Consider the following 24,222-nt stretch of genomic DNA (forward strand, 5'->3'; position numbering starts at 1 on the left):
AAAAAATGAGTGTTTAAAGTTGGTAACAATAGTGGTAGTAGAGGCAGGCCAGTCCAGTGGAGGAACTGGAGATTCTGGACGCAAGGTGCCTGTGACAGCTGCTCTAGCTGGGGTCTAAGCACATCTTCAATGCTTCAGGATGGGACAGGGCAGGGTGAGCTGAACCCCTGCACCACCTTGCTGTAACCAGAAATTCCCCCTCCTTCCCTTCCTCCTTGGTTTCAGCTGTACGCTCCCATCACCGCGCACAGACCATGATGCTCCACAGATTCCTCTCCTCCTGAAGACCTGATCCAACTCACTAATTCAGCAACAGAAACCTCACAGAAGTCTCCTGCGAGGTCAGAGCGCTGAATCAGCTCCCATGCAGCCCAACGCGCACCGGAGGCAGGACGAGGAGGAGCTGACTGTCGGACCGGCTCAGCTGTTCAGGGAACCATGCTGCTGGAGTCACCGAGTTTCAGACATCTAGAGGATGCGACAGGACCAGACCTCTGCGGCCATATGTTCACTTCTGCAGGAAACAGCTTACAGACTCTTTGTATCACGTTTAGGAAACAAGTCATGTAATTCTACGAAACAAATTCACTTTCCTTGTAACTGCAAAGGAAAAGCATATGCTGGCATTGGTTCTTTGCAAGTATGTGCTCAATCACTGCACTACTTCCAGCTTCAGCATGATACAAAGAGAATCCTGCTCGAGTCCAAAAGACTAAACAAGTCATCGTTTTATGCACAGAGCTTTGAAACAGCTTCTCAGAAGCCTGATTTTTCATAAAGCTTACCTATGCCATTACTAGCCTTCCCAGCACCGCTCAGGTTTGAAAGTGTTTCACCTGCGTGCACAGAACAGTGTGGAAGGTGCAAGCAAAATCTTACCAGTTTACCAAGGGTTCGGACATCAACAGAGCAGGAAAAAGAAGTACAGACAGTTAAAAGACACTGAACATCCCACCACAAAACTCCTGTCACATGCACAATATTGGTGGAATTAAGGTCACAGCTGCTGATTAAATTAGGCCTTTTTCTAGCAACTACAATGAAGCTCACTAATAAACGTATTCATTAAAGAATATATATATTTTTTGCTTACAATAACACTGTTTCTTCATCTTATCGTATCCTAAAGTCTCTATTTCCAAAGTTTATCAACTTCTTTTTTGAAATACTGACACAAGAACCAGGCACAGCATGCAGTGAAAGTCGTAATGTTGCCACTGGACCCAGTCTGCTGCGATATTCCAGATCGCCGCAGGCTCCCTCCACAAACACATCCTCGTGGGAAGGAGGAGACAGTGAGAAATCCTGCACCAGGACGAGCCAACGGAGTGAAAGACAATAAACGAGCATCCTGCTGTTTATCCGTGCATCACCCGGCCAGACGAGACCTTGGGGGGCCCTGGGCTCAGCCTCCTGCTACTGCAGAGGACTGCAGCACAACCCCATTCGCACATTCAATCCAACTCCATCTTGAAAGCCTATTTTTGACATCATAAGACCTATTAGAACGGAGATCCAGAACTCTCCCTGTTTTTTACTTACATTTTTAGTTGCGGTCAATTCATACCCACATGATCCAGCTCATTGACTAGTGCCCTGCAATTTGGGCTTTCCATATACGCCGAACCCCCATCTTGGCCATTGTTTTGCAGGGCTAAGAAAACATAATTCTTGCAGATCATGGCTTCATGTTGCTAAACTCTGCATAAAAATATCAGCTTAAGGTATTCAGGCACCACCGCTGCTCATTCCTGACTCAAACGCAGCGCTGCCAAAGCCCAGCTGTGCCAACGAAACCATTCCTTGGGAGCACGCTGTGAACCAGAATAGGAAACTGAGCTCACAAACACACACACGCAAAGGCATAAAAGGAGATTTCTGGTTTTCAAGCCAGAAAAGTACCCTGATCAGATTAATAAGAAAAGCCCACAAATAGTTGTTTCTAACTGATGAATTCCCAGAAGACAGCAAAAATAATTTTCTTGGACGACCTTCCATTTCATACTACTAAGGTCACGCCATTTCTAGCTGCATCTTTTTCAGGACTTACTCAAGTCTCCCTGCAAGATAAGGCTCTGCATTAACGATGCCTTCCTACTGCATTCATTTCACTTCATAGGACAACCCTGTTTTTATGCCAAAATCATCATCATTAAAAGAACTACAGAAGACAGACCCCCACGAACCTTGTGGAGCCCAGCTAGTAACTTCACCAATAACTTAATAAACGTATTTTCAAACAACATGCTACCTACTTTTTGCTGGTTCTTCACCCACTTTGCAGATCGGGTACTAATCCTTGCCTCCTTGAGGCTAATACAAAAGAAGAGTAAATCATTCACAAAAGACGTCTGAATCAAAGGTTGCAGGAGACAACATTGCTGCATGAAAGCAACTGGACAGCAGCCCGCTACCAACTCCGAATAATCTGTTAGCAGTCCAGGTGTGCACACCCAGACGTCGTCTTCACTGACCAGCTCTGCTGAAAAACCAAAAGAGACTCTAGGGTTTTCAGAAGAGTAGAAATGAAGAACAGCTACTCATTTTGGTTCCTCTTATATAACACAGGCATCCTGCTGATGAAAAAAGTGTATTTTCATAGACCATCCTTCCATGGTTTTTTCTGTCTTCAAAGCTAGTCTTTATAACTGAAAGTGAAAACACCCTGTGCTTGAAGAGATGTCACAAGAACAAAAATCCTCTTGTGCTAGATTAGGGCTAGGAAAAAGCAAGGAATAATCACTCCTTAGCAGGTCAACACAGAAATTTTGTTTTAGCTAGGTTGAAAAAATGCCTCAGCCTCTGATCAGAAACGCTGAGTAGGAGGACATAACAAATAGCAATGGTGGGACCCTGCAGTAGGCTGTATTTATCCAGTAATTTATACAATTTACTATAGGATCTAGCTAACAGAGTTAGATTTTAAGTTTCAGAGCTATCTGTTCGGATCAATTACTGAAGAAATTTGTTCATGTTAATCGTTGTCGGTTGGAATTAACATTTTCGTACTCCACGTGCTCAGCACCAAGCACCCGAGCGCAGAGCTGGCAGCACCATTCCTCTTCAGTGAATGAAACGCAGAAAACCAGGGGAAATTCAGCATCTGCCAGGATAAAGTTTCTTCCAAGCTCTACATCAAACTGACCTGAAACCCGATTGCCTGAGCTGTTTTGCTTAGCAGCTGTGGCCAACATCACCACACAAAACATAACATTTTAGTTGACATAATTTATCCAGGTCATTAGCCGGCTCCCAGGAGGCTGCAGCTCAGCGAGGTACACGGAGCCGATGCACTCGCTCCTCGCTGCCGAAAGCGGGAGAGCGGGCTGCTCTGCCTCTGCCCGGCCCGTCGCGCCTGCCAGCGCTCGCCCTTAGCCAGGAGCTGCTCCCGTTGAATCCCTCCACCAGCTGCCCTACCCCCAGTGGGGCAGAAAACTAGGAAAAGCAGGAGAGATTTCCGTTATATTAGTGTATTAAGGCAGTCCATGGAAGGATCTGACAAGAAGCAGAGCCAGTGCAAGAAAGGGGACAGGATCCTTGCAGGAACAGGAACAGAGGAGTCCGACCTCCGGCAGCAGAAGCGTGTGGTTAGGGTAGCGCAGTCGCTGCTGGAGCCCCCGCCTAAGGCAAGGCAGAACAACGGCTTAGGGAGAAAAGGGAATACCTGGCATGAACTGAGCAGAGAGCAAGGCCCTGCAGGCCTAGCGTTAGGCAGCCTTCGTAAGAAAAACATCCCTACACTGGAAAACCACTCCTTGAAGCAGTCCCAGGGCTCCTGTGTCACACAAAAAGAGGACAAATAATATCACTTATATTCACAAAGATGGCAAATTTCTTTGAACAGGGACAAAGGTATAGTCAAAACAGAAACCTGAAAAACTAAGAAGGTTTCGAAGGATAGAGTTTCTGAATGCTCACCTTTGAGATGTTTCAATAGACTGCAAATTCAAAGCCACTTTCAAGATGCATTTACAGAAGTTGCAGCTTTTTTAGCTATCGGCACTCTCGAGGAGTGCTTAAGTGCTTCAAGTAGAGGTTTTCCATTAAGTGCTTCCTCTTGAAGCTCTAATAAGTCTCTTTCTTACTTTAAAATCAGGTCTACCTAACACCAGACTTTCATCCTGTGATTCGAGATGAACCTGTAGCTTGACAGAGATAAACAAACAAGCCCCTTCAAAGGCACACATTCTTGAGTTAAAATTCAACGGGAAATCCAGCACGTGATTATATCTGTTATTGCTCCCTAAATACGCATTTCATTTTGATCAGCATGCTTACATGAGTACGTTTTATTTTGAACTTACATTCCAAACACAGAATTTCAAAATAAACAATTCCAGCACTAAAGCTCTGAACAATGGTTGAACGTTAATTTTTAGAATAATCCTAATATCTCATTTAACAAGCCCTCAGCCTAAATACTAAGCTAGATCAACTCTTCCTTGCAAAACCATGAAAGCTGCTATTATCTATGCATGCGAGGGATTAAATATAAGATAGAACCTCGTTACCCTTGTTAACTACTTGGCAGCTATAAAACTCTTCCTCTTCCCGATTCCTAGATTTTCAGTTAATTTTCACAGATCATAAATTCTAAACCCTTGTAAGCATGCCGGTATTGTAACTCCTTCTGCGCTTTCCTCATTTCCAGCTGTATACTCAGATTTTCCATTCAATATTTCATCAAAGCAAGTATTAGCTTTGAGATAACACTGCTTTTGACAGCAGCAGGAAAGCAAGCGTCCGCTGCCGCACGCTAAGAGTTAAGGCTTGGGAATCCAGCTGAGAAGCACTCTGAAGGACCAAACCGGTGACAGACGGTTTCAGCAAAGAGTAATTTTCCGAGCACAGGCAAGGCCCTCAGCGCTGACCTAAGGAGGACCGGCCGGGAATTTGCCAAGCCATGCAGAGCGTGTGCATGTTTACAGGCCAAACGAGCTGCTGATGAGGTTATTTCATGCACTCTGCTCCCCTCCACTGTCCAAGAGCATTAACAGAGCCATTAGGCTGAAACACAGCGGTATGGAAACAGCATCTTATTCGGACTTTGCTGAGGATCGGTGTGTCGTGGGGGTCTTGCCATTTTTCCTGTGGTTGCTTTCCACGTCCGAGTCACCCTCTCAAGCAGTCCAGCTGCTTCCCTAGCTCCACGCCCCGGCAAGCCCCAGGCTCACCCGATGCCTGGTCCGGCCTGGGCTGCGGCTGGGTGCCGTAACACCCGCGGCCTCGCTGGAGCAGCCCAGGGCTCGCCCACGGACTTGGGCTGAGCCCGGGCTCCAGCTGTGATAGGAACGGGCACAGCGGTTTTGCCAGCAGCGGGGTGGTTTCACTCAGGTTGCTGACACAAGGATGCTTGCTCCACAAGCCCAGGAGGGAAGTCCTGCTCCCTCCGACCCCTCTCCCGTCCCCTTTGCCTTGTGCCAGTGTTAGTGCCCACCGGACCCCTCCGAACTGGTTCGGCTCTTTCACTCAGCAAACTGCGAGGAGTTTTCCATCAGCCCAGTGATCAGAGCGGCTCAGCAATGGGTTCGGCAACCACAGAAGCAGCTGAGCGGCATAAGCAGCAGAGAGGGGGGAGCGTATTCCTCCCCACATCGCCCCACCCTCTTGCCCCCGCAGGCCATTCAAGGGGTGACACTGCACATTGCCGCCTGTGCTCACCTCTGGGCTCACCACCAATGAAAAGGGGAGGCGCCAACCCTGTCCCTCGTGAGCAGGCATGTTTGGCCCTTCGCTGAGCTGATTTAGCTTACGAGGCGCCAAAACTACCAGCAGATCCACTGCATCAAGCCGCTGCAAGATGCACAGCTGTCACACAGATCTTCACTGTAAGGTGCATTTTCACGTGCGGCCGTGCCAAACGCCCTGCTGACGCTGAAGACTGCTCCTGCCCTACAGTCCAGCTCACGCAGAACAGGACAAGCGCTACAGACAGCGCAAGGGAAGCGGGAGCAAAAGGTCTGGAATTAACCTAAGAACTGCCCGCCGAGTCAGAGCAAAGGTCTGGCTAGTCCAGCGTCCTGTGTGGCAGCAGCCGCACAAGCTCTCTACGAAGGAACTTCTCTAAGAACGGAGCAAATGCAACGCTGCTTCCTCGGAGCATCTCCCAGCCTCCAGAGGTTCACGAGCTGTCCACCTTCCAACTAACTCGATTCAAACAGACGGCTGCTGCCAGCAGCGGTTGTCCCTTTCTCCCTACCATCCCCAGGTACGCTTTCCAATTATTTCCCTTGAATCAAATCTAGCAGTCACACGGCAGCAGAATGACTCAATTCAGCTCACCGGTTGAACAGAAAAATAGCCAGGGGAAAAAAAATCCAGACGACGAGAAGCTGAATCAACCCACCTGAGGCCCCACGATCACTGGGACAGAAGCACAGAAGAAGGTACGAAGAGGCCTGCGCTCTTCAGCGATGGTTAGCTCTTAGTCCAGGCAAGTGCACGCCTTCAAATGAACTAGAGTCTAGGGTAGTGACTGAGGCAAATAATGTCACAAATAGACTAGTCTGACATTAATCATGTTATCCGTGTCCTAAATACGTTTCAACTCGGTTCTTTCAGCAGACAACCAACTTAAATCTGCTGCAGAGTTACGATCTGCTGTCCTGTGTCAGACCACGGTCCAGAGAGAAGAGATACCATGGCACGTGTTCAGGGAGAAGCATAAGGAAGACAGAACATAATCTTTCCCTAACAAACTTTTACCACATCCAGCAAATAGCAGTTAGGACTTCTGAGAGCAGAAATTATACCCAGGCATTGTGTTTAATAAGAAAAGAATCCATCCTCCTTGAATTCTTATCAAATTCTTTTATGGTTTTGGCCCGCACGTCATCATCATTGTGGGAATAGATTATATATTCTAATTGTGAGCTACGTTAAGCGATAACCTGCCTTTTCTTTTAAACTTGCTACCCAATAATTCAGCTGGCTGCTATCTAATCCTTGTATTTGAGAAACACTGACTAGTTTAAAATAACGGGGAAAATGCATTTTCATCTGTATGCATTTCAGAACATACAGCTCAACAGCCTGTCTGCGAGGCCAAGAGGAGATGCGTTGGTAAAAGCATACGAAGAGAGCAAGCGTACTGTGCTGCTTCCCCAGAATGCTTTCAGCCTCTAGTGATCTGCGCATCAGAGAGTCTCTGAATTAAAAGTAGTTATGTTACACTTGGAAAAAGAGGGTGGGATTTATGGGCGATGTTGGGCAGAAACCGGCCCATAGCAGAATCTGATGCTGCAAACACACTAAAGGACCAAAAAGCCATCCTGCCTTTCAGACCTGTAGCAACTACACAGCGGTGAACAGCTGAAAATCTAGCATTATCTGCAGAGAGGTTTCAGATATGAAAAAGTTAATAAAAAGTGTGATTCAGGGAATCATACAAATTTAAATTTGAAGACCTTACCTTCAAAGCAGTAAAATTAAGAGATATATATAAGAACTGTATTCTGTTTCTTTAACCCTCCCCTTATGTTGATTTTCCTGCTGTCTACTGAGATGGTTTCTTCTCACACATAAAAGATGTCTCTCCTTATTGCAAGTACTTGAACATCCACGTTCCTGAACCCCTGCAGCTTGTTTCTTCCACCCATTAGTAGAGGACATTAAAAGAAAGCAAGCAAATACAGATAACAAAAAAAGAAAAGGTACAAGATAAAGGGAGAGGGAGGAAAAAAAAAGAGAACAGAACGAGCAATAAAGCAAGCAACCCGTGCATGAAGGAAAGATTTATTTTCTACTCCCTCCTGCTCCCACCAAAGCAAAACTAGTTTTTCACTGATACTAAGAGGCTCCGTTCTCAGGCTACCTCTGTGTAGGTTTTCCAAAGCTCTTTCCTCCTCCAGCCAACATCCTGCACCTGTGAGACAGTTCATGAATAATCAGCTACTTTGTTTTTGTATCACACTGTTTGCATTAAAAAAAGGAAAGAAAAAGGAAGAGAGAACTACTTAGAGGAGGAGCCCTATCTTTCTCCAGGTTTTCACACAGTGGAAGTTTTGCACAGATTTCATCATCAGCTCATGAACTATTTACTTTCAACATCAGGAATAACAAGGAGCTCAGATGCCAGACACGCTCATTCCACAAAAGCAAAAACACGCTTCTGAAGTGAAGATTTTCAGGATCTAAGATCTTCATGATAAATTTTAGAGTTGTTTCCAGACACGGCCTCCTTAGCTCTTGTCAACGCCTATAAGATTCATCCAGTTCGCAATCATACAAAAAAATCTAAAAATCCATTCAGAAGTCTAGCAAAGCTGCTTTGGAGTTTGTCTCTGGGCTGAACCTCAGGGCTCCAACGCCACGAGTGAGCTATTGCATCGCTTTTCATGCGCACTTACCCCCCAGTAAACACAGAGTAGTTTATCACTCAGTGTACAAATTAAATATTGCACATTTAACACAGGACAAGAACGAGTACCTGGACAGTCACTATGAAATTATCATTACCTAGGACCTTGTTTTGCTAGATGAAAAAAGCAGTTTATGTATGTCTCTTCCTCACCTTTTCATTCCCACCTCCTAGGAACAGCTTACTTCTCCCCTAGGCTGGCTAACGTAACTTTGTGTAATCATGTCACAAACTGAAATGGTCCAGATTATAAATAACCCCAAAGAAGAGGAAGCGGCACACTGTGCCACAGGGATGGAAGCGAGCAGTCAGGAAGTCCTCTGTCCAGCCTCAGCACCAGCAAACACTACGTATTTCAATAAACTCTTGACTTTTAAGATTCCATCACCTGTACGATTCATCTCCTCCTTCCCTCTCCACCCAGGACACTTGTAAAAATCTTGCAGACAAGGAAAAATTTAAAGACGCAACCGTCTTTGTTTACCTGCCAACGCGAGCAAAGCATAATCACTCCTATGTACAAAAGCAGGCCGACTTCCAGTCCCAGTTCACTTAAACACCGTCCAAGTAGCCTAGGAGAATCTGCCTACTTGTAAACAGAGGCCCAAAGTTTGCACAGTATCTCCAAGCAACCTCCTCCACCCGCAGCTAAGATTAAGATGACTTGAATCTCCCACTGCAGCTTCCAAATGCGAGGAAAAAGGGTAATGCTGTTCACCGCCCTACCATAAAGGCAATTTCTCAGGGTTACTGTTTCAGCAACACGGTAATGATCATAAACTCATTATATCCATGGCATTAAGCCTCTGCTCGCTCCAGCGACAAGACAAGGCATTTGTTTACAGGCAATGACTTGCATAGCTAAGGAGCAATGCAATATCTGTGGAGAACACACAGCGCAGGTCTTTCATCGTTACCACCACCTTGAGTCAGATAAGCAGCCTGAAGCTGGTAGAGAGCAGCTACGACCAAGGGTTTTTTTAAAAAAATCCCCAGCATATATTAGTTTTTATTTTGGTTCTTATTTTTTATGTTTTGTTATCTTTAACAACAGTTCCAATTGCTGTCGCTCGTCACTTCCATCTGAAGTGAAACCCGCGGATGACAGGCTTTCCCACTCTTACCAATGCCAGAGTATTTCTCTTCCCTCATCGGTTCTGGCAGCAAGTACCTGATCTGGAGTCAGGACAAGAGGGTGATATGGGAGTCTGCTCACAGACTATAGGAGACAGAGTAACTGAGCATCCATAAGAGTGTAATTCCCACTTAACCGTTTGGTCTGTTGACTTAAGAACTGAACAGCGAGGAAGCTTTGGATTTCGATTTCAGCTAAACGCTGTGAATGAACAGCCTCCAAAAGACTGCTTATGGGATATGCTCTGGAGACTGCCATCTTCCAGATAAAAGTTAAACTTCCACAAGTGGCTAGAAAAGATGGAAAACGAAGCTTGTGCGACTGATGCAACCACAAACCAGGCCTTTTTTTTTTTTTTTTTTTTTTTTTTTTACAAACACGCCAGAAGAGCAGCACGTGTCCAGCACAGGGCAAAGGCTAGGAAGGTTAGCCCGCACGCAGGCTGCACCACTGCAAATTATAATGACATGGCTAAAAGCCGCACGCGGCGTTCCCTGCCGCGGGAGCAGTTAGATGAGCACCCGGACGCCGCTTTTCCCTTAAGTACAGGGGAGAGAGCTCGTTTCCCCGCGAGGTATTACTCGGGTAATGAGGTTCACAGGCTGCCTAACCACTAGGAGGGGGGGAGGCCTCTAATTAGGCAAGCGCTTCTCCTGGAGAGCCGCAGGAAGCCGCTCCGAGGTTGTGACACACCGAGGCCCAGCTCCGGGGCTGGAGAAGTCGCACCGGAGCCCGGGGAAAGGCCTGGGCCGAGGTCCCGGGGCTCGGGTCCCGGCAGCGGGCGTCTGCCCGCTGCCGGGACCCGAGCCCCGGGGCCTCGGCCGCGTCGTCCCCTCAACCGGGACTCACCGGGCTCCAGCAGATGAGCGAGTCGGTGTCGGGATCCTCCACCAGGGTCCACAGCTTGGTGAGGAAGGCGGGCACGTTGCTGCCGCCGGGGCCGGCGCCCACCGCCGCCGCGCCGGGCCCCTCCATGGCGACTGCAGGCCCCGGGGCAGGCCGCGGCGCGCCGGCGCGCCCCCCTTCCCTCCTCTGCCGCCGCGGGGAGCCGCCGGCGGGCGGGCAGGGCCGAGGCGGGCGGGCGGCGCGGGGCTTAGTGTCGCCGGCGGCCGCCGCGGCGGGGCCCGGCCGCTGCCTGCGCACTGCAACCCCCCGGGCCCAGCATGGCCGCCGCCATCTTGGGACGCCTCCGAGACAAGCCCCCTGCGCGCCACGGCCGCGCGCATGCGCGGCGCCGCCCCGCCCCGCCGCGCATGGCGCGGGGGGACACGCCCCCTCCCCGCCGCCGTCACGCCGCGGCGCGCATGCGCCGCCTCGCCGGGCTCCCCGCCCCACGGGTCAGCTCCTCCGTGCGCATGCGCCTGGCCCGGCGGCGCGGAGGTGCGAGTGGGCTAGGGCGCATGCGCGCGCACCGAGTTCCCCTCTCACCTTTGACCCCCAGCTCCTATTTTATTATTTTTTTTTTTTTTCCGTGAGAACGGCTGAATCCGCCCCTCCTCCCTCCGGGACCGGCGCGCTGCATGCCGCCGCCGAGGCGGAAGCGGAAGAAGAATCAGGAAACAACCGGGCGTTGGGGGGGAGGGGCGGGGCGCCGTGACCTCTGACCCGCGCGCACGTGGCCGGCGGCGGCGCACGCGGGGCGGCGGGAAGGAGCCATGGAGCAGGTCGGGGCGCGCGCCGCGGGGGGGAGGGGGGCGTCACCATGGTTACGGGGGGTCACCATGGTTACGGGCGGCGGCGGCGGTTGCTGGGGGCGGCGGGTCCCGCTGTCGCCCCCCCCGCCCGGGCCCTGCGGGGCTCCCCGGGCCGGGCCCGGTGTGATGCGGCCCCGCTGTTGCCTTGCAGCGGCCTCTTCCCGGCGCGGCGGCGCCGGAGCCGGAGGAGCCGGGCACGGAGAGCGACGACCTGACGGACAGCGAGGAGAGCGTCTACTCCGGGCTGGAGGACTCGGGGAGCGACAGCAGCGACGAGGAGGAGGACGAGGAGGAGGAGGAAGGCGGCAGCGCGGCGGAAGAGGAGCCGAGGGGCAGGCGGCCCTCGCAGGCGCACGTAAGGCCTCACCGCACCGCACCGCCCGGCCCAGCGGGAGCCCGCCCGGGGCAGCGCGCCTGGGGCCTTCCGGGGGGGCTGCGCACAGACAGGGGGCTGGGTGGGTTATGCGGTTAGACCGGTGCCGGCAGCCTGGCCGAGCTGCAGGCTGGGCAGAGCAGCCCCGATCTCGGGGGCGAGATTCCTCCCCCTGCCTGGTGTCTGCTCCGGGTCAGGTGCGTCAGGGAAGAAGAAACGCCGCGTGCACAGGCTTAGGGGAGGCTCGTGCTCCCTGGTCTGCAGCCTGTGGTGAGAAGCAGCCTGGAGGGCTGTGGTGCTGCTCGTTTGGTAGCAGCAGAGGGAATTTTATGCCTCTCTGCGTTTCTAGAATCTGTGCTGGCAGTGCAACTTCTCCTGTCAATACTAGTTTAAAAAAAAAAAATCTGTACAGACATAACCTTACTTCTATTCCAGAAAACGTACGCAGGAAGAGTGGTGGAGAAATTAGCACTCTAATTCGTCTTGCGATATTTATGTACATAAACGTTACTTAGGGTGCTCCAGCCTGCTTTGCCCTGGGTCATGCCCCAAGCTTGTAAACAGAAGGTTCCTTATTGTTATCGTGGCTGTCTAGATCTATGTTTATATTGATTTGGACAATGCGTAGAAGCTTTACCAAGGTCTGGAGTAGCAACTGAGTAGAAACTTACTCTAGTAACCTGTTTGAGAATCTTATAGCAGTGCCTTATATGCAGTTTTGATGCTCCGCAGCAATGCTGCTTGGGCTGTCTCCGTCTACAGCTGCTTGTTCCCAGTCGGACACCGCCGTCTTTGTTGCGCTTCAGCAGCTGGTTATGAATCCACTTAGTGGGCTAAGTCAGGCGGCTGATCCAGCCCAGAAATAGCGCAGCGGAAATGGGGCTTTTTGTTGTTGTTTTGTTTTGCTTTTCGGAACAATTGGTCTCTGAGCTGCACAGTCTTTTCTGTTGGTAGCGGTGGTTGTTTTCCTTGGCGTCGGCTCTCTGATCTGTTTTGCCATGTGGCCACGTAAACAGCTGTACAAGCACGACAGAGAGCGTTACGCAGGGACAGGAATGTGTAGGGCAATTGCTTAAGCCAGGGCTTTTGCCGGTGTGTCGTATGTCTGTCTGTCCGTGCTCTTACTGTATGAGAACTGAGGCTGGTTCTCCGGCACCACCGCTCCCTGTTCTTCCCCCTTTTACTCCCCGTCCATCCGTGTGCGATACCACAGCCCCATAAGCGAATAGCTGCAGGCGTTGGGATCCACCACCGTCTTGCTGCAGCCCAGGTCAGGCTAACCACGGGGGTGAGTGCTCTGCCCTGAAATACCGTCTGCTTCCTGTAGCTGGCACAGCCTGTGAAAGAGCTGCAGTAGCAGCAGCAGAGCCTGAGCAGGTCAGAGGAAGTCTGACCCTGAACATAGATCCCCCTCGCTGCGGACAAGGCTGTGGGCAACACATTCCTTGGCCTTGCTGCTGCTTCGGGCAGGCATAACCTGACGGTTTTGTGCCACATCTTTCTGAAGTCTGATTCTCCGCTGCTTTTGTCGTGCTCCTTGCTTTGCCTCCTGCCTGTAGGATCTGCACTGTGCCAAGGAAACAGCATCTTAGCAGGTGGGTCTGAGGTGGTGTCGTTCCCGCCATGTAGGAGCCGTGTGTGTTGCTGGCAGCTTATGAAGAGAGTTATCCCACACGGTCAGCAGTTCTTCCGACTGTTAGGGACAGAGCAGTGGCCTTAATTGGAGAGGGGTATCTGCAGGGTTTTCACACAGGCAAAAGACACCAGATGTGTCAGACCTGGCCAGGAATACATTTACCTTTTGTTTCTGTTTGAAAAAAAAAAATGCTTCTTGCAAGGGCGTCACTTGTCCCATGCAGAGTTAAACAGAAGTTTGTTCTCTTCAGACTGTTTTCTTCTCCGGGGTCTTGCAATGAAATAAATGTTCTGTCTGTGCCCGTGTCCTTTTTTGGTTTGCAGCCACCCCTGAATGCTTTCTGATGGAGCTGTGGACCCTGCATAACGAGCTCCAGCCTCCCGAGGCTAGGTTTGCTCCTGTTCCTTCTTTACAGGCCCTTGGCATGATGCCTGGAGTATGTGGCTTGAAAGATGCTGCTTTATAGCGTTAGAAACTTCTGCATTTCAGACAACTTTTCAGAGGGACTTGAGGATTTCAGGAGCTGTGCACAATTTAGATTTTTATGTTGCATTGGAAGTGCTTGGGTCGTTAGGGAGAGCAGAGCTAAATTACTGAGTGGGAATTTCCCTGGCAGCCTGCTTCCATAAGTCATTTTGAGTCTTTCCTTGATCGCCATTTGCACAGTGCCCTGCTTTTACTTGCGGCTTTGGGCTGTGCTCGCTGTTTCATGGGTGGGAAACTTTGAGAAGAAAAGCATAGAGCAGACGTGCAGAGTCTAAGGAAGGAATGCTCTTAGACACCTCTGACTTGGTTGTGTCTTTCTCCAGAGCACTAAGTTGTCCCCCCTCGCCGGGGAGAATTGCTGGGCTGCCAGCAGAGATGGCAGACACGCAGAGCTCATGCCCTAACGCTGTTGTACTGTCGTGTTTAATGGACTTACGGCATCAGGCCAGGAACGAAGGGAGCTCGCTTCTGCTAAGGAAATATTTCACTTACTCGTGCAGGAGAACTGTTTATTTACCTTGGATAGACGTGTTTAATTTTGAATGAGATTTCTCAGATCCTGGTCTCTTCCAGTATGGAAGGAGTTGTCTGTAGTGTCAGCCGAGTGTTGCAGGTGCGTTAGTTGACAGTGGCTCACTTGCATGGTCAGCGACGAGTGTTCAGCATGGTCTGTTTGTGCTGGGTTCTGCATGAAGGTCTGGTGTTGCTGGTACAGGCGGACTCTGTGAGACCTTCTCACACCCTGCTCCAGGCCAAGCCGCACCAGTGGTTTCCGAGCCCGAGTTTGTTAGAGGCTCAGTCCTGCGGGCTGCGGGTGTATCCCGCCTGGCCGCAGGCGCTCTCGGGTGCTGCCGGGCAGTTCCCTGGCCGGTGGCATGGGGAGGGCCGTCCTGCTGCAGAGCATCCACTCGGCCTGCTGGGATGAACGGGCCCGAGCATTTCTGATCAGGTTTTTGAAGGTTTCTCCCAGATCCTTGTGGTTTGCTGTGATCTCTGTCTCTCTCCTGTCCTGCATCTCATGACCTCGCTTCTCTGGCCCAACACAGAAACCTCCTGTTCAGTTGTCTTTTCCCTACTGTGATTGACAGTGAATGTTACAGCGGTAACACGTCCGTGGTTTTTTGGAACTGAGGCAAAGGAACCCTAGAAACTGTTTTTCTCCTTTGTTTGGAAAGCTCAGAACATCTAGAACTAGAATTTGGTGACTAAGTCCTTAGTGCATGGAATGACCGAAAATAGATTTAAACCAACATAAGCAGCGGTTGGGCTCGATTCCACGCCAGTGCCCTTTTCTCAGTAACAGACCTTTAGTGACAAAGACCTTTTTGAAACCCAGAAAAAGATTTACCAATACCAAGCTGCACACACCAGTATTCTGCACAGAGAAATCTTTCTTAATCATGGACTTTTAAAGCCTTTGAATTCTTTTCTGTTTGGCTGCTCAGTGGTAGACAAATCTGCTTTGCTAGCACTTAGTAAATTTGTTAAAAATTGTTAAAAGGCAACCTAAAATTCTTCCTGCTGTTGGTATTGATGGCAAAACTTGCGGGGAAGATTATTTTTTGTTGTCTTTATAAGTAAAAGGACTGATTATGGATGTCTATGGCTGGTGCCTAAGGGGTTGTCAAATGTAGGAGCTGCTGTTGCCCCCAGGTCAAGCACCCACGTTTTTGGGGGATTTGTTTAGCCCGCTGTTCTGTAAGAGAGCAGTGTGCTTGCTGCTTGCTGGTTTAGCCCAAGTCAAACCCTCAACAGTTTCAAATGGTACCAAACAGGTTTTTATTATGGCAAAGCAGAAGTGTCACATTCTTCGTTGTGGGAAACAGAAACAGAAATAAAGATAAACACCCCAAAAGGAAGCACAGGCGCTGGGGTGTTCTTGACATTACTCTCTTGCCTTGGCTGTTGCTTAGGATTTCCTCCAAGCTGTGTCCTCTGCAGGAGAGCAGAGGACGCTGCTGCACACGGCTGTGCCCCAGCGTGCTCAGGGGAGACCTCGCAGGGATTTAGTCGTGGTGAGAGAGGAAATGCTTTAACTCGCGTGTTGTGTCAAGCCTGCCGCCTTTCAGAAGGGGACTTGTTTCTGCTCCTTTGGGGGGATTTTAACACTTGCCCTGAAAGTTTATAGTCCGGTCTCGAGATGCCTTTGTTGCTCGGTTGGTTTGTGTGGTGACTTTGGCACTTGCGAGAGTGTTGCTGAATGAAATCTGAAGCCTGTTTGAGAAGAGGTATCTCTGAGGGACAGGACTCCTGAAGGCCTCTCTCTTCTACCTTTGTTTAGCTCTTTCTCAGAAACTCCATTGAATTTTAGCCATAAACTTGCACTATGTCGCAAATCGCACAGCGTTCATTTCTTGCAGAGTAGCACTGTTATGGACATGATGTGTAAGTGCCAAAAGCCTTAACGCAGAGCTGTCTTTATTAAGTGTGGCGGTGATGACCCCCAGTTCTTTCTGCTCCTCGGAATTAGGTAATAAAGTGCAAATACAGTGATGGACCCTCCCTGGCAGCTTCTCTGGAGCTGTGTTTTCAGTCAGCTAAACTCCTCTGCGAGCTGCCAGAGCAGGGATGTTTCCCATCTCCAGCCTTGTCTGCTCCCTTCTGGTCCGGCCATGTCTCGGAAGATGCTTCCTTGAGCCAGGCCACCTCGTTAAAGTGGCAGAGAGCTGTCTCTTCCTCTGCTGACTTGGTTTTCTCTTCCGCGAGGTGAGCGAGTTGAGTCAGTCCCCAGGGCAGTCTGATAGGAGCGGAGCTGGCACACAGCGAACAGCGAGAGGAGGCCGGGAGGGGGACGACAGCGTGGTCTCCTTTTGGCAGAGGTGATGTTAGATCTGCTCGCCCTGTCTCAGAGAACCAGGCCTGGTTTTTTCACAGTTCTCTTGCGTGTTTTGCTGCACGTGCTAATTCTAGCTCAGACAAACATCTCGCTGTCCTTCTTTTTCAAAACTGAAAACTCATTCCATCTCATAGGAAATTACTTTGAAACTTCATTCCTTGTGTTGTAGAAGACTTTTCTCTTTGGGAATTGGCCTGTGGCTGTGCGTGTCAGTCGGGTCAGGCTCTGGAGCACTTCTAAGGGATTTACACGTGTTTTCGGTCCCTCGTGCATTCATATCTCCCAGGTGTCCAGCAAGTCAAGCTCCGGGAGGATTCCCAAGCTGCTTCTTCCAGAGGCTTCCGGACTAAGGGTGGGAGAGCCGCATGCATCAGCTAAAATGCGTCCAGCACTTAGGAGTCGAGGGGAGGGATCCCTGCTCTGCCAGAGAAATGTGGAGAGCATCAGGGAGCTAATGGGGAGGGATGGGGTGTGGGTGGGAGGAGGCGAAGGGAGGCCTGCGGATGTTCTGGGATTACTTTGGGGTTTCCTGCTGAGAGCCCAGACAGCGAGGAGCCTTCCTTTTTCAGGTTGCCAGAGCTTTTGTGTAGATTCAGCATCACGGTCCTTGCAGAGGCCTCTCTAGGGCTCCCAGAGGGAACTCGAAGCTGTGACCCATGGATGGAGAGGACGCTGCCGACATTGCACCTCGCAGTGAAGGGCTGTGGCCCCCTTCTGCCGACTGACTCCATTAATCTTGGTCCCTCACTGCTTCTGCAAAACTTAGTGCCACATGTTCTCTAGGTGAAAGCAGGTGATTTGGCAGGTGCTGTGCACTCAAACACCGAGCCGATGCTCTTCTGTTATTCTCTGTCTGCCATTCTTTCCTTCTCCATCAGTGCAAGCGGTGGCTCTTGGCAAGGGAGCAACCCGTTAGATTCAGGGTGTGTGTCACTGCTTTCTGAAAACGTCAATGCTTGAAGTACTTTTGCAGAGGTTTGTATTTTTATCTTGTGAGGTGTCCCACATTGTGCCTGACCAGAGCAGAGAAGGAAAGGGAAGACTGAAGGCTCTTGGGACAGTGAAATGCAGAACACTTGAGGATGTGCTAGTCTGTGCAGAATCCAAACGTAAATGACAGTGGGATGACGAGGTTGCTTTCCAGACCCATGTTCCTTGCCAGGGCTGAGGGGTTATCTGCAGCTCTCTCCAGGATGATGCTTTTAGGGAGCTGCAGTTTAAGTAGTCTTGTCTTTGGAGCTTTAAAAAACCTGCAGGGTAGTAAAGGGAGCCTCCCCCGAGGACAGAAGATTATGGGAGAGGTGCTGAGCCAGTGCTGGAACCGCAGCCCATGGAGAAGTGTTAATCCGGTCTGAGCAACGAGGCGCTGAACTGAGTTGTGCTGTCCCAGCTCCCTTTGGGACCCAGGAGCAAAAAAGGCCACTGCTTCCACCACCTGCCTGTCAGCAGATTGCAAAGCCCCGTTCTTAGTGCCTCTCCAGCTCACAGGGCTGTGTAAATATTAGGCTGTCCTTGTCGGATTAAATTTCCTCTTAATGACTTCCAGCGCTCTGACAAGCTGTGCTTTCTTCCTTGGCAGCCCCTGCGCTGCGCTGCGCTGTCCGATCCTGTTCTCCGGGTCCCTGGGGAAAAGCCTGGTGGCCTGCAGCTGAAGGCCAGGCTGAAATGTTTATTTGCTGCTTTTCTAATCCAGGAAGCCACTTCAGGGCTGCTGTGTCAGAGTCATTGCTATGGCACAGAGCGCCTGAAATAAACCCGTCCTGTGCTGGGTGCAGGTGTCGGGGAGGCACCGTCAGTGCCGAGCTTGCCCCGAGACAGCAACACCGCTTCGCTCTCCCCTTCCTGCGCTGCACCTGGAGACCTCGTCTTCCTCTGCGCGCGCCCTGGCCGTCCCTCCACGCGGCTTGGGGCATCCTCAGGGGCGCGGGGCTGCGGCAGAAAACTGCAGCATCCCGACTGTTTGCTCTCAAGCTATTTCTCTTCAGCAGCAATTAAATGAGGGCATTTTGGGAGGGTGGAGGGGGGAATGGATAGAGGAGCTTCTTTGTCCAGTTCTCATCTCTAGCCCTGTATCTCCTTTTGCTATCCTCCTTTGGATTAATTTGTACTTGCATTTGCCTTGCCAATCGTAAATAGAAAAGCATCTGATAACTTTTTTTTTTTGGTGGTGGCCTGATTTCTGCAGAGCCTTCTTGGCCTGGGGGAGACATTTCTAGCAGCCATGGAAGGGAAGGAACCTGCTGTTTGTGCTAGTGGTGGTTCAGGGCATCAGTGGAAATGCTGCTTGGTGCCCGCCATGTCCATGGTGCCTTGCTAAGTCACCGTGCCAGGAGAACCATAGGATCTCGGCATCCTCAGCTGTTTGCGCTGATCCCTGCCCCAGCCCTGCGCCCGTGTTACCCGGTGCATGGGAGGCCGCAGCACGCAGGGATTCCCTCTTGCACCGGGCGGCCTTGAGCTCCCCTTCTATCGCATGCACATGGCCGTTTTTTGGAGCAGCAGCCCGGCTGTGTGCTGCTCGGGTTGCCTCGTTTGACCAGCCCTCTGAAGGGGCAGAGGTGCTGTTTGCTAGTGCTTCTCCTTTGCTTCCTGGATGCCAGCATTGCCCTTGCTGGAGGTGAGTTTGGGGTAAATGCCGTAGCCCCCTCGGGTTATTTTCCCCTTAGCTCGTGGGCCTCCAGGCGCTGGCTCTGCTGCGGTGGACTCGGAGGCTCTCGTGCAGAGCGTTTGTCAGCTCGAGCCCCTGTGCAGCTCGCTGGTCTGGGCCAGCACGCGCGGCCCCGTGCTCTCGGGGCGACAAGCCACCTTTCAAACACGCCGTGCTACTCCTTCCGCACAAGAGCTCTGTGAAAGAAACCTGAGGCAATAAACAGCAAACCTGCCGGGTTTGCCTGGGACTCTGGCGAGCCGTCTTTGTCCGTGAGATGTGTTAGTTCTTGGAGCTGGTATGCGAGCGGGACGGACTCTCCCCGCCTCGGGCTTCCTCTCTTTGCGTTGTTAGCAGTGCTGTCAGCCTCGCAAAGTGGAACAGATTGATGTTTGCCTGCAGGGTGAAAAATTTCAGGCTTGTTACTGTGCTGGCGATCTTGGCATTAGTTACCGCTCCTTCCCCCATGGCCAGGACCTCAGCTCTCACAGCGATACAGCTTGTAAAGACACAGCTGTCTGACTAGTCAACGCATCGGTACTGTAAGACAGTGACATATCTAGAGCCAGGTGACAGGAGCAAGTTAATAGCAGCTGACTTGTTGAAAGCCCTGCCTGTGACGTGGCCCCGGACGCTTCCGAGTCCCGGCTTTAGAGGTGCTGCTAAGGAGGCTTGGCCTGGCGGAAGGGAGACGACATCCACTCAGCCGAAGGCATCAAGGTTTGGAAAGATCCCTCTGCCTCGGGCCGCAGCCAGGACCTGACTGCCGGTGCGTGGCCTGCGTCGTGCAGCTCGTCGCATGGGCAGGATCCCTGTTGGCTCCTTCGGGGCTCCAGCAGCAGCGTGTCGCAGAAGCTGCAGTGCAGATCATCTTGCTTATGCAGACTTCATTGCGCAGTCCTGGCTCTTCAGGGCTGTCTGAGCAAGGCGATTCGCCCCGACCCTGGCAGAAACGACTTTCTTGCTCTCATTCTGGAGGCACTGATTTGTGTATTCTTACCCTAAGTCCAAACGCGGGGTATGTACATACAGTCACGTAGCAGTGGGCTGCCGTTGCCTAAGGTGCTGCCGTCTTGCAGGATCTCCTTTGTCGCTTGCAAGAGGGTAGCAGGCAGCCGGAGAGTGGAAACCTCTGCAAGTGCCACAGCTGATAATGAGGTAAACACATGTTTTAAGCCTTTAAACTGCTAAGCTTAGCTGGTCTAACAGGCTTCTCAGGTCCTGAGACCCTGTGCATCAGAAGGAATTATGCGGCTTCATCTTTGCCGCCTTCACAAGCCTAGTGTGTACTTTGTCCCTAAATACGGAGTTACTGCAGGTTGGTGTTTACGTGTGTTGAGGGGAGGTGAAGGAGGAGAGATCACAGAGAACAGCTCAAACAAGTATGGAGTAGCTCAGAGAGCTGGGAATTTGGAAGACCTGGTTCTAGCCCTGTCACCACCTAAATCACTGCTTCTCCTCTCGTTGTCAGTTTTCTCCATGTAAAAGGGAGAATTTAGTTGTCCTGCTTCAGAAAGTGCTGCAGAACAGTTGGTAATATTGGGCCCAAGAACCATCTTGCTTTAGCAAGGGCAGAGTTAGGATGTGTGTGTTGGGTTGCTTGTCTTTCCTGGCTTGGACATACAGTCTTAGCAAGGTGCAGGCCTGGCACTGAGGAGCAAGAGTCTCTCCCTAGCTGTATCCCAGCATCCAGCAAAGCTGAGGGAGAAGCCTCGCAGCCCCTCTCTGCTGAACACGTGAGGAACAGGTACATTGGCCCACATAAGCGTGTGCTATCGCCACAGCTCCCAAACCCATCTGCTCTAGGACTGCTTCTGCATTAGGTTGTCGTTTGTGCTCCATCCCCTGGGCCACTTGTGCACACAACTCGTTATCTCTTCGCTCTGCTCCTGAGTCGCCCGCCTGGTCCTGTGCTGCCATTCCTCCCCCTCATCCGTTCAGCTGCTTGCAGCCCCCAGCCCTGTGTCTGCAGCCGCTGTGCCCAGCCAGCCCGCTGCCCTCCTCCAGCCTTCCTGCCGCTGCAGCTCCACCAGGGAAGTTGCACCCCGCTGTATTACGGAAGGACGGGGACAGCAGGACCTTCTCCCCTTCCTGCTGGAAGATCACACACCAGGAGCTCCCGATCTTCTGTCCAGGCTCGAGGAAGAACTGCTGGGAGCACTTTGAGAGCTTTACGGTGGGAGACAAGCAGGTTTTGCTCAGGGGGGATCCAAGGAGCTGCTGATGTTTCAATCTAGCTCCCAGCAAGCCTTGGTTTGGCAAAGAAAGAGGATCTAATTGGGCTGTTTAGGTACTCCGATGGTTATTCTACTGACTGGCAAATGGAGCAAGGGATGCTTCATTACCGATCCAGTTAGTGCAGGCAGCGGCTGTTCAGAGCCTGCCTCGTTGGCCTTTGAGGCTTTCTTGTAACTGTGCCATAGCAAGGAGAGTTAAATAAGCAGGACTAGGTTTATAGGTAGAGGTGGTATCTTTTGTTGCACTAATTTACCCAGTTGGAGAAGGTGGAAGAGCTTTGGGATGTACAAGCCTTCTTCAGTTCTACTTCTGCTTCACACCTTAAGAAGGGCTTGTCCCTAAAAGTAAGCTTCTTTTTTCCAGTGGTGCTAATCTGTAACTAGAGATATTGCCTCTCCTTTAGGATCCTCGCTGGCATAAGGCTTTCCTTGCAGCCAGGTACGTGATGTGCTTCTCACAGCAGGACCAGCGAGAGCTGGCCCTGTTCGTGCAGAGAGCTGTGAGCTTGCCCTGGCCAAGCACACCACGAGGCTTGCACAGCTCTGTGATCAGCGTGGTTTGCCGTCGTCCAGCACGCGTTTTTGGCGGTTCAGCTTGCATGGCTTGAAGCGGACTGCTCTGAGGATGTGGCTGTCCTCAAAGCCTGCCGGCAGTCTCCTCCCGCTTCTGTTTGCATGGCTGGTTTGTGTTTTGGTTTAGATTTGTCCTTTATCCTAGTTTCTCTGAACTCTTCTGTTGAATTTACCTATTGGATTTTAGGGTAGAGGAACCCCAGCTGATCCACACGTGGGGAACCGGGGGTGGATTTGGGAGGAAGGAGGTTACAGGTCTCCCTAGTGTGGGAGGCCTCAGTCTCGTTCTTCCCTTATCATGCTGGTAGCAACTAAACACAGTGTCTAGTCCTGTCCGTGCTGTCAAACTGGACCGCTGTTGAACCCAGCCGGCTGCCACAGGTTTCCCCGATTCCCTGACCACAGCTGCCAAAAACCTGGCTCGGCGCTTGCTGCCAGTGACGTGTTTCCAGCCCTGGCTCCGTCCTCCTTGAACCAGGGTCTGGGGCCGTGCTCATTCCGGGATGCCCGCCGACGCTGGGTGCCCAGGGAGGCCGGGTGTCCCTGTCCCCAGCCCTGGCCGTGCCTTTGGCATCCGGAGGTGCCGGCCGGGCAGTTTTTGGGTTTTGCTGGATTTCCCTGGGTTTCGCGCTGTCTTCGGCACCGCTTGCCGCCCTCTGGTGGAACCAGCAGTCCTGCGTCGCGCTGCCGGGAGCAGCCGGCTGCCGACGGCATCGGGAGCAAAGTCCCGGCTTTATTCCTGCGTCTGAAGCAGCGCAGGCAAAGCTGGGGGGCCGCAGTCCGCCGGCGGCTTCCCGGGCAGGCTGGGACCCAGCCAGGCTAATACCTGGCTGCAGGAAAAACTGCTAGAGCTGTTGCGTGCGTCGGGGTAAGTTTACCTGGAAAAGGCAGAGCGGTGTTTCAGATACACCCATGAGAGGAGGGAAGTGTGACTGCGCTCCGCCGGTACCGAGTCTGGTGGCCACTGCGCTCCTTGCACTTATCCTGAAGCCCCTTGATAAGCCCTGTCCAGTTCAGACAACGTTTTTTCTGGTGAAACGGTCTCTCTTGAGTGTTTACTGCTTCCCAGGTGGGCTTTGATCAAGTAATACAGGGTGCTGGCTGCACGATGGATGTCCTGGCTGGAGACTTATTTTCCTGGCAGGGCTTTTTGGAAGGGTTCGAACCTGCAGATATGCTTAATCCCCAGATGCCAGCGTCTCGTCCGCCTTGCAGACATGTCATCTTCGGTAAATCTATTGCAAGTATCCTGGGCAAGGCCCTGGCTTGATGCCCATCCTCAGAATGATCTCAGGACCTGGGCAGCCTGGGGGCTTAGGTTTTCTCCCTAACCGTGCGGGTTATTAGGCTGAGCCCCGCTGGGTCAAGAGCGGGGGTGCTGGAGCAGACCGCGTGCCACCTCGCAGCATGGCCTTCGCTCGCAAAGACGGCTTTTAGTGCCAGCAGCCCAGATGTGCAGCGCAAGATCCCTCTGCAGTCTCATCGTGGCGGTGGAGAGAGGGGGGAAAGGAGAGGGAGAGATGGAAACTCAAGTCCAAAGCCATCGTAGCGCCAAAAGCCTGGAAAAAAACTTATCTCCAATCTCCCTTTTTAAAAAATTTTTAATAAAGCCTTTTGTTTTTGCAGTAATCTCATCCTCTTGCCGGCCCAGTATTTTCCAGGCTCTCTCCCACCCCTCTCCCTGCGGCTTGGGGGAGCTGCGCTGGTGTGTACGTACAGCAGAAGGTGATCACACACTGTGCAGATTTTACTGCTCCCACGAGGGACGTTTTCTGGGGCTGTTTTTCCGATTATTTCGTTGAATCCTCCGGTAAACCCGATCTAGCCAGGGTCCCCGTTCTCCCCCTACCCCCACCCCAAGTGGCGAAGGGGGGGAGGAAGAATCTCTTTTCCAGGGAAGGATCTGTAGTTTATTCGGCACCCACACAGCAGGTCAGTGAGTAGGCGAAGTCTGATGTTTAGTGCTGTCTGGTTACCCGTCTCTGAAGAGAGGAGTAGTTCCTGCCCTAAGCGTGCCCCGCGGGTTGTCCCTCCGACACGGGCAGAAGTGTGGCCTGCGGGTCCTGCGACGGGGAGCTCTGCATTAGTGCGAGAAGTGACCTGACCACTGCAGATCCTGGCATGGGAAAAAACTGAGGTCACCTGGCCAAGGAAGCCTGAATTCGGCTCCCTTTAAATGAAGTTTGTTCCACCTCTCTGCATGGGTGATGTCAGCTGGACACATCTGGCACAACGTGTAATATGTG

The 24,222-nt window shown here is 51.7% G+C and overlaps 2 protein-coding genes across 5 annotated transcripts in view; one reads left to right on the forward strand and one right to left on the reverse strand.

Moving 5' to 3' along the window:
• HSF1 (heat shock transcription factor 1) overlaps window positions 1-10,724 on the reverse strand; it is a 69,104-nt gene extending 58,380 nt beyond the window's left edge. For all 4 annotated transcript variants that reach the window (XM_064508003.1, XM_026114792.2, XM_026114791.2 and 1 more), the window contains exon 1: window positions 10,344-10,724. In XM_064508003.1, the coding sequence (XP_064364073.1) occupies window positions 10,344-10,469 (126 nt within the window). In that variant the 5' untranslated portion in view covers window positions 10,470-10,724. The remainder of the gene's footprint in view (window positions 1-10,343) is intronic.
• A 262-nt stretch (window positions 10,725-10,986) lies between these two features.
• BOP1 (BOP1 ribosomal biogenesis factor) overlaps window positions 10,987-24,222 on the forward strand; it is a 51,115-nt gene continuing 37,879 nt past the window's right edge. Inside the window, exons 1-2 of the mRNA XM_026114804.2 lie at window positions 10,987-11,158; window positions 11,340-11,543. Coding sequence (XP_025970589.2) covers window positions 11,150-11,158; window positions 11,340-11,543 — 213 coding nt within the window. The 5' untranslated portion in view covers window positions 10,987-11,149. The remainder of the gene's footprint in view (window positions 11,159-11,339; window positions 11,544-24,222) is intronic.

This window comes from Dromaius novaehollandiae, chromosome 2 (assembly GCF_036370855.1).
Source record: "Dromaius novaehollandiae isolate bDroNov1 chromosome 2, bDroNov1.hap1, whole genome shotgun sequence".
Classification (NCBI taxonomy): Eukaryota; Metazoa; Chordata; class Aves; order Casuariiformes; family Dromaiidae; genus Dromaius; species Dromaius novaehollandiae.